This window comes from Pseudorasbora parva, chromosome 18, assembly GCF_024679245.1.
Source record: "Pseudorasbora parva isolate DD20220531a chromosome 18, ASM2467924v1, whole genome shotgun sequence".
NCBI lineage: Eukaryota > Metazoa > Chordata > Actinopteri > Cypriniformes > Gobionidae > Pseudorasbora > Pseudorasbora parva.
The window spans coordinates 24,491,865-24,506,299 of record NC_090189.1 but is presented as its reverse complement, the minus strand read 5'-3'; the positions used below and the strand labels follow the sequence as shown (position 1 = coordinate 24,506,299).

The following is a 14,435-nucleotide window of genomic DNA, read 5'->3' as shown; positions in this document are numbered from 1 at the left end:
GCTAAACAGCATTGTCATTTGTTTACTTCCTTGCTACAATGTACAATTAACAATACAAACTATTACAGGAAAACACATCGCCGAAAAATAAATCATACTTACAGGTTGTGGCTCGTTTTTAAATTTGAAACTGATCCATCTTTTAGGACAAGCCATTTTGCGAATCCTGCATTAAACTCGCAAAGATTGTGGAAGCTTTCCTCCGTAAAATGTGCAGCACAGAGAGTGAGATTTAGGTGATAATTATGAAGGACAGAGTTAAAAATTCATTTTAACCATTGTTCCCTAACTCCACAGTCCCTAGGAAGGTTGAACAAAGTGGACCTGCAATCTGGATGAAAATAACAGCGTTTCGTCGGCATTGCACGACCTACGGCACTCCAGCCTACTTTTCCACAGCAATAAAAAATGGCCTCGCCCCTCTTATTCAATATTCTCGGAGGATGGCTTTATGTAAATATTGGGTCTGGTGATGTCAGCAACCCTGGAGGAAAAGGCTGTAGTTCCCTACCGGCTGTTTGCTGTAGTCCTTAGAAATTGATTTCTTTAAAATCAAATGTCTCCCTTTGCTATAAACTTTGAGCATTGTAACATAATTATTTTAACATAAAATTTGCAGATGTTGTTTATGCTCAAAAAGCAACATTACACACTAGCTAAAGTTAGAGAAGTAAAAATTGGCAAAAAGTTTAATTTCTGTCCCTGTCCATGCACCAAAAACGTTGATGTTTTTTATAAAGTTCATAAAGAGATCATAAAAGTAATCCATATGTATACTGTATGTAACACAGTTCATTGCTATGGGAAAAAGGAGGCGAACATTTAACACTTAAATAAATAAACACAAAATGTAAGAATCGCATACAGCCCCTCACGGAACGGCTGCTGCACACACTTAATAAAACAACGTAATGTTGATCAAAATCTCCCAGCTTTCTTAATCTTCATTTGTCTATTGAAGATAAACAAAGGTCTTTGTCTTAGGGTTTTGAACATGAGGGCAAGTCATTTATGACAGAATTTTCTGTTTTTAGTAGAACTATCCCTTTAAATCTGAATTTGAATCAGGCTTAAATCTAGTTAGCATTGCGATTTGCTTTTGAATTATATTTTGGCAGAAAATAGTTCACTACAAACTTCCCAAATGCATTTTATTCTAATCATTTTGTTCATTGGTTAAATTCTTTCTACAATTTCCTACAGAATGAACAGGTATTATATTATTAAATGAACTTTAACTAAGATTAATAAATGCTGTTAAAAAAAAGCTCATTATAACTAATGCATTATTCATGAATGCATTCTGCATATGTTAACATATAGAACCTTATTGTAAAGCGTTATCGAGGCCAGAATTACCATATGGGAATTTGGGCACAGGTCCAGGTGCGCCGTGTTGGGCCGTGTAAATGTTTGCATTGTCAAAGATGTCAGGACAAGACTGCAAATGGGATAACCCACAAAAAAAAAATTCAAAAACATCTCCACCTACCCCAGGTGCATGGTTGGGCAGAAAGACCCTTGCACTGCTTTGTCCACTGTTACCACAATACCTTATTCCGGCCCTGAATCCTATCCTACTGATATTCATTTGTGAGAATGCAGTTGTAGCCACCGCCCCTCATTCCTTAAATTCTCCCCTATTCCCTAGCCGCCCACCTTATCCTGCAATGCCCGCCTCTCCTCAATGCAATATTAACATGTGCTGCAATTTAAACAGGCTGCAAGTGTTTTTGCTCGCAGCGTCTTGCCCATGTGCATGCCGCAATAGAGATGTGCCTTCAGGCTAGATTAGTCACAAGTCAGTCCTTCAGCCTGTGCCCAGACTTTAATTAGACTCACTTCTCTTCTTCCTCTGCTGCACTGAGGATAGCATCCCTCCATCCTTTTGTTTTCTCCATCCTCTCCCCTGAATTTCAATAACTTACCGGGGCCTCATTTGTTTTGTACAAATCTTTTTTTTCCTTTTTTTTTTTTCTCGGCTCACTCTTCAAGATGGGTCTCTTGGAAGCCTAGCTCATTTACACCGAGACAACTAGGGCGCTCCTGTCAAGCCTTACATTCATGAGATTGTTTTCTCTTTTCAAAAATGTTGATCTGTCCTATTACGAGCAGTCAGTCACATTGGTCGCCTGTGGGGCGAGACGGGCCATGCAGCGAGATGTCTAGACGTAGTCTAGTGGATTAAGGCCATTCTATTCCTCACATTAGAAGGTCTGACTCAGTACGGCCACAGAGCCACAGGTCATGACACTTTACGTGACACAGCCACACTGCATTTTCATTTGAACATTTCATGAGACAGTGTCGTCAGGAAACTTCAAGAACTCTAACCCAAAATGCCAGAAGTCAAGTGCAGTTTAGTAATGGGAAAAAATATATTCTGTTATTCCATATGAGCAGGTAGCTAATAACTTTGCATTCAAGTGGTCTCCTGCATCAGATCCGCGTCGCACACAAAAACAGCGCACCTCATTAAAAGGAAAGTACCAGAAGAGTAGGCTGTATTGTGGCAGGGCGTTCATCTGCAGAAAAAAAGGACGGGAATTTTATGTGGGACATGCCAAGAATAAAAATGCACTCTTGTGAAAAGCTTTTTCAGCATCCAGACTTAAAAGGATGCGTTTCATTACAAGCCAATGTGGCCAATATGAGTTCCAGTCATCTAACTCTTGAGCGCCATCTTAATGAAAACTCTTGTAGCACGCATTTCCCAAAGCTTCCATTAACATGAAGCTAAAGGTTTCAGGACATATGGCCACCGTGCAGCTCTAGGCCACATCTGTAATTGCATACTCTCTGAGTAGGTACTTATTGCAAATAAGTAATTACTTTGCAACTGCAAAAAAAAAATGTTCTGTGTAATATGAATCAGTGTTCATTTTGATTGAAATACGTCAGTGGCATTGTTTTTTCTCAAGAGGCACTCCAGTAATGTTTTTCTTTCTTTTATAAAAGCTACTTAAATGTCCTAATTGAACTAAGGCTTAATCCTGGCTCAATCTAAGCCCTGTCTGTGAAACCAATCGGCTAATATATAATAGTCAGTAAATAAGAATCAAATAATAAGAAACACCACCTACTGAAATCAAATACTGTAATAAAATGTAAAATAAAAGTAATGTCTTCCTTGTATAACCCCTTATTAAAGCTACTAAAGTTACTTAGTAAAGAGCAGGGAGTGATTTTCTCTTTGTCTTTTTTTGTTTGAAATAACATTTAAGACTCAGACAGCAGCTGGTTTAGGCTACTGCCACTTTAAGAATTAATACACGGATCCAAATACGATTTTACCCTACTGTTTACTTTTACTTAAGACATAACCAACTGTTTTAATGCTCACCGAAATGGGGAGCTTTGTGTGTTGTTCTTTCAAACGCAATAAGAAGTTTGCGTGATAAGAAGTATGCATTTTCGGATGCAGCTGTTGTCTAACGACTCAACAATTTTCATAAACTAAAAAAAACGTATGCTTTAAAAAACAGGTCATTCATAATCTACATTATAACTTTTTTGTTGTGAAAGTAAAAAAGCTACACATATACACAGATTAATTGTTCACAACAAGATTTATTCCATGCACTTACAAAACACATGGGTGAAACATTTCAATATGAGATTGAAAGGGTTAGTTCACCCAAAAATGAAAATTATGTCATTAATTATTCACCCTCATGTCGTTCCAAACCCGTAAGACTTTTGTTCATCTTTCGTTCTCAAAAAGTTTCTATCCCTCCATCAGCTATGCAACACTTTGATGCTTCAGAAAGTTTCTAAAGAGACTGTAAAACTAATCCATATGAATTCAATATGGATGAATCTACCTGTCGTGATCATTTTATTCTCTCCTGATATAGACTAACAATTACAGAAGAATAAAATAAAGCATATTTTGTTACCTTTTTGAGCTTGGAAGGGTTCAGTTTGAGCAGATGTTTTATCCCATCATCACTGTCCTTGTCAGAGCTTATTTCCCAGCACAATCAGCATCTGCTTTATATTCGGGATCTCACGCATATTCTCAAAACTAATTTTCAACGTCTTCAAAATCACTATTTTTATCACTGACAGTTTCTTGACCAGATCCACCATCAAGTCACAGTGACACTAATTTCTAATTGCGTTCAGAACTTGCTCTCTGCTGTAAATCACTAAGCCATTTCGAGTTTTGCAGATTATAATTATTATTGTTTCGTTTTCTGTCTGAGGTAACTATGAATGAAACGTCAATTCATTATTGCATATCAGACATTGCTACCTTGTGAAATAAAGGTGAAATACATTATTATTTCGTCATTATAGATTTATTTATTGTTGTGCAGAAAAAAATATACGTACAATCTTACACACCTCGAGTCGTTTGACAAAAAAAAACGTGGAAAAACACGCATTTAATTATAATTTAATATTGTTTCTAATGGACTGATTGAGGAATACTAAGAAGGTTGATGTCTAACTTTAAAAAATGAACGAGGAGGGAATGACGTCCTGGGTCGCTAAAGACCCGAGGTATGCATTTATGTGTTAAGTTGTTGTGTATTAAAGTTGTAATGAAGTACAGATCTTATCTTCCTTATTGTGACATACATCCAAAAGAAACAGATTATTAAAAAATGTTTTTAAAAATGTAGGGCAGGGACTTGATTCTGTCCATTTGTTGTGAGCTTGCAGTCAATTGTAAGAAAGGGGCAAGTTTAAGCGAACTAAATGATTGGAGAAGTCCGGCATACAGAGAGAAGTCTCACTGGAAGAGCGAGTTATGACATTCCGATTAGAAATTACATGGTCAAAAATACAAAAAAAAAAAATGAAACGCATGCATCATTGAATTGTTCGCAGTAAGATCAATAACATTTAGAAAATAAATGAATTGAAGTCAATTTCCATTTCATGCCAACTTTAAGCTGGAATAGCAAAAAAAGTATTTTGACAGAGAAAAATGGCACACTGCTGCTTTAAGGCAATGCGTGGTAGAACAAAAAACTGTTAGACTCTAAATGCAGATGATTTGATATGTTAGCGGGATTTGGAGCTCATTTAATTTTGTCAAATTACCCACTGCTTTAAATAAAATCCCCTGAGGGAACAATGGCACTTGTCTCTTTAAGCCTATCTCTGTCTTCCGATTGACTGTGAAGGTCATGTTCAGTGACTCCCATTAGCCCACAGTGTGTGTGGGTAAACAGACAGGTGAGTCCATGCGTTAGAGCAGCTCAGCCAAAGGTCACTATCGCTGGCCCTCGCTCGACGCTCCATGCCCACCCTCCGCGCACCGATCGGGAAGACATGTTTACCTTTAATTAGTGTTATCGGTAATATGCAGAGCAGCCCGTCTCTTATCAGATAGACTCTGAACTGGCAGAACAAAAGCCTGTGGTTAAATTTGCCTCAAGGGTTTACAGGCTCTCTTATTCAAAATTAGCCTCCTTAATAGTCATTGTCTCCTCTGCTTTACCTCGCCTTTGCTCCTCCAGAAAGTAGGGCAGGCGTTTTCAAAGCGTTCATGCAAATGAAAAGAGGGCCATTCCATTTTAGAGGTAGAGAAATAAACACGTCGTCACAAAACAAGGCTGTCTGTCTCGATTCGGAGCATAGACGTTGAAGGCTTCCAGTTGTCTTTTTAGTTTGATTTTCAGCTATTGTCTCAAGATGCAGAGTTGAATAGTGGTCATAGGCTCTCTGGGAAGGTAAATGTTGACAGGTAATGAATCTTTCCCAGCTGCTTCTTCTTTCTCTGGGTGGTTTTGATGCAGCCATCATTCTGTGTCACAAATGTTAACCTCTTGCAGTCTCTGGCTCAGCAAGCATTTCTTAAACATTAATTTTGAACCTTCAAAACAATTGCATCTCCATTATGAAGTGCTTTGAAGCATACAGGCTAAGTATGTATTTTCATGAGGCATGATGGTTGACATCACATTTTGATTAGCCGGTTTCAGTCAGTAGAAATGTAAGTGTATTCATTATGTATTTAATCCAATAATTAATGTCTGTTTATTTTCCCCACACATTTTCTGTTTTTTTTTCATAGGGTAGTAAAAAGAAACAGCAGGGACAGAAGAACCAGGATTGGATTTACAATTCATATCTGATTTATTGGCAAGATTTTCAAACATAACACCATCAGAACTTCATTTCCTCAGCCCTATTTTAACGATCTGAGCACATGGTCTGAAGCGCATTGGCACAGGTGCACTTAGGGCGTGTCCGAATCCACTTTTGCTAGTTTAACGGCATAAAAAATGGTCGGCACGCCAGGCACATGGTCCAAAAGGGTTGTACCTAGTCTTGATTCATGGGTGTGTTTTGGGCATGACATGCAATAAACCAATCAGAGTCTCATCTCCCATTCCCTTTAAAAGCCAGTTGCGCTTGTGTAACCCCTCCTGTTCGCACCGCCCGCTCTAAGCGGGGCTCGAACCCAGGTCTGCCGTCATGAGAGTCGGACGCTCTAACAAGGAGGATAAAGACTGCAACCTCTAACGTCAGTTGCTAGAGCATCTCTTTGAGGACAGGGGAGTGAGGTTTACTCGCATAGTGACTACCGTTACAGTCACCCCCTTACACCCCACTCCAATATGGGTCACGGCACCAATGTAACCCCTCGCCTGGTGTCGCATTGCATCGGGTGTATGATAGGGCCCTAAGTCCCTTAATGGGGAAAAGACCAAAACTGTGTCAAGATGTTTCGTTTCAATAGTATGTTTCTAATCAGCAATAAATTCTGGCAGTATTGATTAACGTATCATGGTACAACATTTTAGGCTGGTCAAGCACACTTTCTAGTTTTAAAAAAATAAACAGGTAATGCCTCTATCAAGAAAAAAGCAATTGGCTCTTTAACTGAAAGGTAGCATATTGAGCAGTATAATTTCTCCCATTTGTTTCTCACTCTCTCTCACAGACACACACACACACACACACACACACACAATCATCTAAGCAATTCTGCAAAGCTCTGCACTCTCTCTTTTCCTTGTCTCTCCTCACTATCTGCAGTATCTGTGCTACAGTAACTAAGCAGTGAGCAGATGTCTGGGCTGCCCCGTCTCTTCTGGCAGCTCTACGGCCACGATAAATCATGTCCTGCTGGGCTGTAATGGTACATAAGGTGTTGAGCTTCCCTATGTTGTACAGCACACACACTACGAGACCCTTTATAATAGGGTTTTATAAAAATGATTAAGTGACGAGAAGGAGAGTGTACCTGGTCTTGGTGAGGTTTGGCTAACATGTCTAGCAAAACCAGGAGCTTTAACTTACAGCTTCTAATTCAGTAGACGCTCAATGGCAGGACGCTCAATGGGTTGTTGAAAGCCAAAAATTCGGAAGAGGAACAAAACTGTTCTGACTTAACCCTTATCCTTGTTACAAGTGGCAAGTAATGTGACCAATATGAATTCCTGGTAACACGTTATAATAAGGTTCTAAAGTTAACCACACTAGAGTTAACAGCATTTTTCTTTATCTTATGTTATGTTGAAGTATAATGTTAATTTCAGTACTCACTAATACATATTAAAATCTAATTTTATCTGTTAATATTATTTAATGGACCTGAGCTAACGTGAACTAACAATGAACAGTTTTGCTTTTATTAACTAATGTTAAGAAAGATTAATAAATACTTAAACAAATGTATTGCTCATTGCTATGCAATTGTTGGATTAGGAGATCAGATAACACAAATTTCTAGTCGTTTAGCCCAAAATTTTAAAATATGTAAAATGTTGTATTATTGAACATTTTAAAGACCATTTACTACAAGTATTCAAACATATTTTTTGTTTATTTATTTTGAAAGCTCATTGATGTTACAAAATTTCATATAATCTGGATACTATTCAGAGATATAGTAGTTATTTATATAGGGAAATTCATTATTCAAGTTTACTTTAATTTGTCATTTGTCATTACTGTAATTTTTACATTAATGAACATTAGTATTTTACATTAATGATACATTTTAAACAATATTTTAAAATTATATTATATGGTATATATTTTATATATTTTGAAAAAGGTAGGGGACATTAAACCCCAGTAGTATCCCCTTTCATGTTTATTAGTAGTAGTGGTGGTAGTAGTATGTGCTGTAGCACTTTATTTTACAGTCATATTCCCTTTGTACATACTTTTGTACTTATTATATAGTAATTACAATAACTGGTATAATAATAAGGTATACTAACTCTGAACCTAAACATTAAACCATATAGTTACCTTATATTACCCAGTATTCTAGGAAAGTACACTGTAAAAAAAATCAGTGCTTTCAACTAATCATTATTTAGTAACTAGTTCCACAGATTTTTTATGTTCACTCATTAGGGGTTTCATTTTTAAATTGTTTTAATCGTTACTAAATTGCTGTGAAAGTCTTTACAAAATGTTATAGCGAGGTAAAAAAAACACATGGCATCATCTGCATTTATAACATTTGTCAAACAAACAATACATTTTCATTTCATTCACAACGAGTACAAATAGTGATGCAGATAGGAGATTTCCTAGGCAGATATTGACTTGGGACTATGGGGAACCAAAGGCGAAGCACTGCTACTTGGGCACAGAGATATCACACAACACATTGCGATCGCTCAACCGCCAGAGGACGTGAGGACGTGAGGATGAGAGCTGTGATATCTCTGTGCCCAAGAAGCAGTGCTTCACCTGAGCTTCCCAATAATATAGTCCCAAGTCAATATCTGCCAAGGAGATCGCCTAGTCTTAATCTGCACCGCTATTTGTACTCTTTGTGAATACACAGGCCACAAGAAATAATTAGGTGGGGATTTTGTGTCTGTTTTTTTTTAATCACTTTTACTCTGGACGTGCTAGCTGGCAACATAGGATTCCATTCATTATGCTAAGCTAAGCTAGTGGCGTCCTAGCCAAACTAAAACAGTGCATACACTGAGACAAAAATTTGCCCACATATCTAAATATATAGGAAAGAAGTTGGATAAGCCCTATTTCTAAAAACATTTTAAAAAACGGTGGAGTGTTCCTTTAACATGTATAGTTTTCATCTCAAGCTGCTTGAAAATAGCACAAATATGATGCACTGAATCCATATTTTAAGAACATAGAATCACATTGACACAAATTATTATTTTTGACTATACTTGTACATTTGAGTTCCTCTGAGTCTCCCTTCTTTTAGAACATTCCTAGAATCGCCACTGGCATCCATTCGCTCACTCACCTTGTGTGGAGGACATCATCCATTTTATAGCAGCAATGGGGTTACCCACAGGGCATGGGGGCAGGGAATGAGTGTAAGGGGATGATTTTGTCCTCTCCTTCAACTTCTGCCCTCATCAGCTTCTATCACATAATGCTCCAACTCCTTCCTTGACAATCCGAACTCTCCAAGCTCAAATAGAAGCTACAGCGGATATGGCAGCTCGATGCCTGTGTGGTCAGACACGGGTCAGATAGAGCAGTGGGCTGATGTGCTTGAGAGGCCATATGAGGGAGAGAATGGAGCTTTATTACAGCATGAGGGCAAATAAGCGTGTAGCTCAACAGTTTGACTGTTGCAGTGTGTGGGAGATTGTATTCACCAAAAGGTTACTTGTGCTTTGTTTATGACTTACTGTATTTATGTTTCTTCAGTATACATTAAAGGGTTAGTTCACCCAAAAATGAAATTGATGTCATTAATGACTCTCACCCTAATGTCGTTCCACACCCGTAAGACCTCCGTTCATCTTCAGAACACAGTTTAAGATATTTTATATTTAGACCGAGCGTATGCAAGTGTATACACATAATACTGTCCATGTCCAGAAAGGTAATAAAACATCATCAAAGTAGTCCATATGTGACATCAGTTAGTTATGAATCAGTTAATCGTACACACACACACACACACACACACACACACACACACACACACACACACACACACACACACACACACACATTGTTAAAAACAATGTTAAAAACGTTTTGGCATTTTTAACATCATTACTCCAGCTTCAGTGTCACATGATCCTTCAAAAATCATTCTAATATGCTGATTATTATTTTCAATGTTGAAAACAGCTGTGCTACTTAAAATATTTCTTAGAAAAGTTCTTAGAAAAGTAGTGTAACACAGTTTGAACCCCCGCAATAAAATCACCCCCATATTTTAATTCTGAGGGAAGAATGTTCTAAAACTGCATCTTTTATCATATTATTCTGTTCTGAGTGTAAGGTTGTGTAGAATCCAGCAGACTACTGCTAAATCAGTTCAGCTTGTGTCTAGGGTAAACTAGATTACACTTGCTTGTGATTAAGATGCAGGTTTTTGGGGCACAACTGTGTGGTAAATTCACCCTAGAGCATGCATCCTTCTCTGCCCTTGTTTATCTGGGCATTTTATCCGCATTATCTTCTGCCCTTTATGAGATTTGCTCTGTCAATTTTGTTTTATTTTGTTTTTCTAGATGTTTGGCATCTGGGCATTAAAGCCAGGTGTTTTGCACTTTAGCCAGCAGGGACAGCCTGTTGACAGGTGATCCTGTCCTGCCTCAGTAGCAGCGCGCTCTAGAGAGATTAGTCACCCATATTGCCCTTCACTCGTATGCATCATCAGTATTGCATCAAACACAGAGGCTCTAGATCGTAAATCACTGTCATTTCCCTTTCTAGTCATGAATGATAGCTTGCATTAGCCTGTTTCTGGCCGTCTGTTATGGTCATCAGACCAGGAGGTCGTTTTGCATTTATAGGGCACCAAGGGGCCTCTTATTTGGGGCCACAGGTTGTGCAGTTTGGAATAAAGGATCCGCTATTCAGCTCTTCACTCTGTCCTTCAATATCTCTGTGCTTCGTCTTCCAAGAGAGTACACTGTATAAACTCTCACTCCTTCTGTCTCGAAGTTCTTTCGAGGACATCAGTCATTTGTTCTTATATTTTTGCAAAGAGGTCCAGTTTATCCATGCAACTGTAAAATTCAAAATGAGATTTGTAGAGACAGAGCCAATAGAGACAGAGCGACACGCGTCATAATCTGAAAGCCACGCCCACCGGGGAACATACCAACCGTCTCCATTGACTTTCTATTGCGGGAAGCGGCCTCCTTGTCATTTCTGAATTATTACAAAAAAACTAACAATGTCTAAAAGCTAATATGTGCCCAGGAACAAAAATCCTGAAGATTGTATAAGCTGTTGAGCCAAAAAACGAACGTTTAAGGACACAGGCACTTGAGTCAGAGCGTGACTTGTTATATTACACTGAGAACTGCGCCCACTGGAGGGTAAAGTAATCAGTGACAGGAAATATAATATATAAAACTGACATTTGGATATTTGACAACATGTTTACTGCACACATAGGCATACTGAGACATACTGAATGTCAGGATCCCAAAATGTACTCTTCCTGCTGAAGCTTCACGTCTTATTGCCTGTATGCACTTTTGTCTCCTTAAACGCTCGTTTTTTGAGATAGACAGCTTATAAAAACGTAGTTGTGTTTTTTAGCTTGTTTGCTGCACACCTTGTCACATATCAGCTTTTAGACATTGTTCTGTTTCTTGTTAAAAATAAGAAAAGACGAGGCAACCGTTTCACGCAATGCAAAGTCAATGGAGAGCGTTGACGCCCGGTGTGGGCGTGGCCTTAATACGCTCTATCTCTATTTGCTTCTTCTCTCGGAATAAGTAATGCCATTATCCTCGTGATCAAGTCAGACATATTTTCAACCACATCTTGTTGATTTTCATACCCAGTGAGACGCTCTGCTCTCAGTTTTCTTCAAACTAGATAGGAGTATCTCAAACCAAATGAAAAATAAGAGCAAAATGGAGAACGAGGTGACTGACTAAAGTGTTTCATAACATGTCTCCATCCGAACAACTGAAGCATTAAACTCTCTGTTAAAAAGCCTTCTTCATTCCTGTCATTCTTCTACCTAGATTTACTTAAACATAATGGATTGTGATGGTACAGTGACTCTGTAACAGCAGAGTGTGTTTGAACTGATGTGACATTCAAATTGAATTGTTCCTTTTGGAGGAATTTCAGTTACTCATCGTAGATATTGAAATACCTGCAGCAGTATTGGACACTGTTGTGCATTTTAACTAGCTTAACCGAATCTAAAGAAAGACCTGGATTAACTGGTCTACTAGCGAAAAAAAAAAAAAAAAAAAACAGACTGGGCTAGCATGAAAGTTTTGTGTCTTTTTCTTTCTATGAACATAACTTTTCACACTCTCTTTTCTTATTGTAGAGTTTTCTTTGTTGTGTTTTGTTTTTTGTATGAAAGTGTACTTCAACATTTGGCTAAAATCCTCTTGTTTATTCATTCCGTAGATTAGCCCTCATTGGTATGGTGAGCAGATGTCAATATCCGCCTAGCACTAGCACACACTCGCTAGTTTTTTGTTTTTTTTATCTCCGCCCTTTAGACTCCAGAACACACTCTGCATTCACCTCATGCTCTGTTTGATATTTGTCAGACATCAGCATCTCAATGAGAAGCTGTCAGTTGAGGTCAGAGGAAGGAAGGAATATATCCAAACTCTAAACGTGTGTGGAAGTTTTATCAATCTATGGCTTTGTGTCAGAAAACACAAAGCACTTTTTTATTGTTGATCTTTTGGCTGTTTCCAAAGACTGATAATGGACCATGCTAAAGCTGTAGAATAGTAACATGTTACACGCTAGCAATGTGACCCTAAGAACGAGGTAGCATTTCTGAGGTGTTGCACGCTCAAGTGCGCCCCCCAGAGTTGGCTAGTGGCAGGTGGAAGTGTTCTTGGGAGGGAAGGAATCACTGTTAAAATAAAAACAGCAGGAAACTGTCAGTAGTTATACATGTCAGGATGTCAGTAGCCGGCGAGCCAGTGTGTGTGTGTGTGCGCCTTTGTGAGAGAGCGGTGATGAATGCAAAACATGAAGCCACACACCATTTCCCCTCCTGCATTACAAAGGACACTGCTGAGCTCCTCTCCCAAGGGTGAGCCGCTGTACCATGACCAGATGTTTCTCTTTGCTCGCAAGATATTCCCCATCTCTCTCGCCATCATTCATTTCATTTTATTGTCACATCCAATACCTTTGAAAATCTCTGGTCTTAAATGTCTTCGTTTCAATGATTTTTCTGGATGCTTAGGTCTTGTGATGGAGCATGTTATATCTATAACTGTTATATCATGTGCAAAACTATATATTTTCCAAATCAACTTGTTGGTGCATGGTTGCCTGAACAACTAGTCAACTAATTGGTCCTGTGTAATTACAGAGCTTCCCTGTTTCAGGTTCACCTGAACCCAATCATATGCTTTCCGTATAAAGGCGTTTACAAACTGTCTACCTGTCAGCACAGTGAGCACACTAATTAAAGCTTATATATATATATATATATATATATATATATATATATATATATATATATATATATATATATATATATATATATATATATATATATATATATATATATATATATATATGGTCACAGGGGTTGATTTTTTTTTATAACAATAATGTATTTATTATACAAACCAATTTTTTTTTAATTAGATTAGATAAGATAGATTTACATATTTTTTTTATAGATTTGTTTGTTTTCCTGCGTTTATATTTCAATTTGCAATTACTTAATAAACAGTTGTTGTTGTTGTTGTAGTTGTTGTTGTTGTTGTTGTTGTTGTTTTTTATAATGAAAATCCATCATAAATATGACTTATAAACAGTTTTAAACTATGGTAAACAAATAAGTCCAATGTTTCAATGTGCAAAAAAAATTTTTTGACAATTTGTATCAAAGTAATATAAAGATATGATGTATAAAGAAAAAGAAAAGATAAATATCAATTCTGAGCAGAATATTTTTATTGTGCCTCATTTCCAAAAAAGCTGAAATTTTGTTAATTTGTCAGATATAATATGTGCATTTATGGTACATTAAATGCTAGTTATTTGGGAAGAAAGTATTTTATTTTATTTATATTCCCATTACAATATAAATAAATAAAAATACTCCTTTTATATATGTGTTTCTCACTCTTGGACATTATTATTAAACTGATTAAACTACAGCGAGTGTAAAAAGAGTCTTTTAATAAAGTTTGTTTGGACAAAAATTATACAAGAGCAAAGAATCTTGCAATCTTGCAAACTAGTCAACCTTACTTATCGCCTGGACTCAGCCTCAATGTCCACCTCTAAACAAACTGTCCATTCCTACACAGGAACAGGGGAAGGTCGGTGTGATCTTCAATGTGGGCACAGATGACATCACCATAGATGAACCTGCGGTTACCGTGAACGACGGCAAGTACCACGTGGTTCGCTTTACACGTAGCGGTGGTAACGCCACCCTCCAAGTGGACAACCAGCCTGTCATCGAGCGCTTCCCATCAGGTAGGTCCCCACGGAGGACGAGGAAAGCCATCCGGTGGGGGGGATCCCATTACACATGTGATTGG

General features: G+C 37.8%; 1 protein-coding gene across 15 annotated transcripts in view; it reads left to right on the top strand.

Moving 5' to 3' along the window:
- Nucleotides 1–14,435, top strand: part of nrxn2a (neurexin 2a) — a 449,133-nt gene that overhangs the window by 415,830 nt on the left and 18,868 nt on the right. For all 15 annotated transcript variants that reach the window (XM_067424404.1, XM_067424403.1, XM_067424396.1 and 12 more), the window contains one exon: nucleotides 14,199–14,370. In XM_067424404.1, coding sequence (XP_067280505.1) covers nucleotides 14,199–14,370 — 172 coding nt within the window. The remainder of the gene's footprint in view (nucleotides 1–14,198; nucleotides 14,371–14,435) is intronic.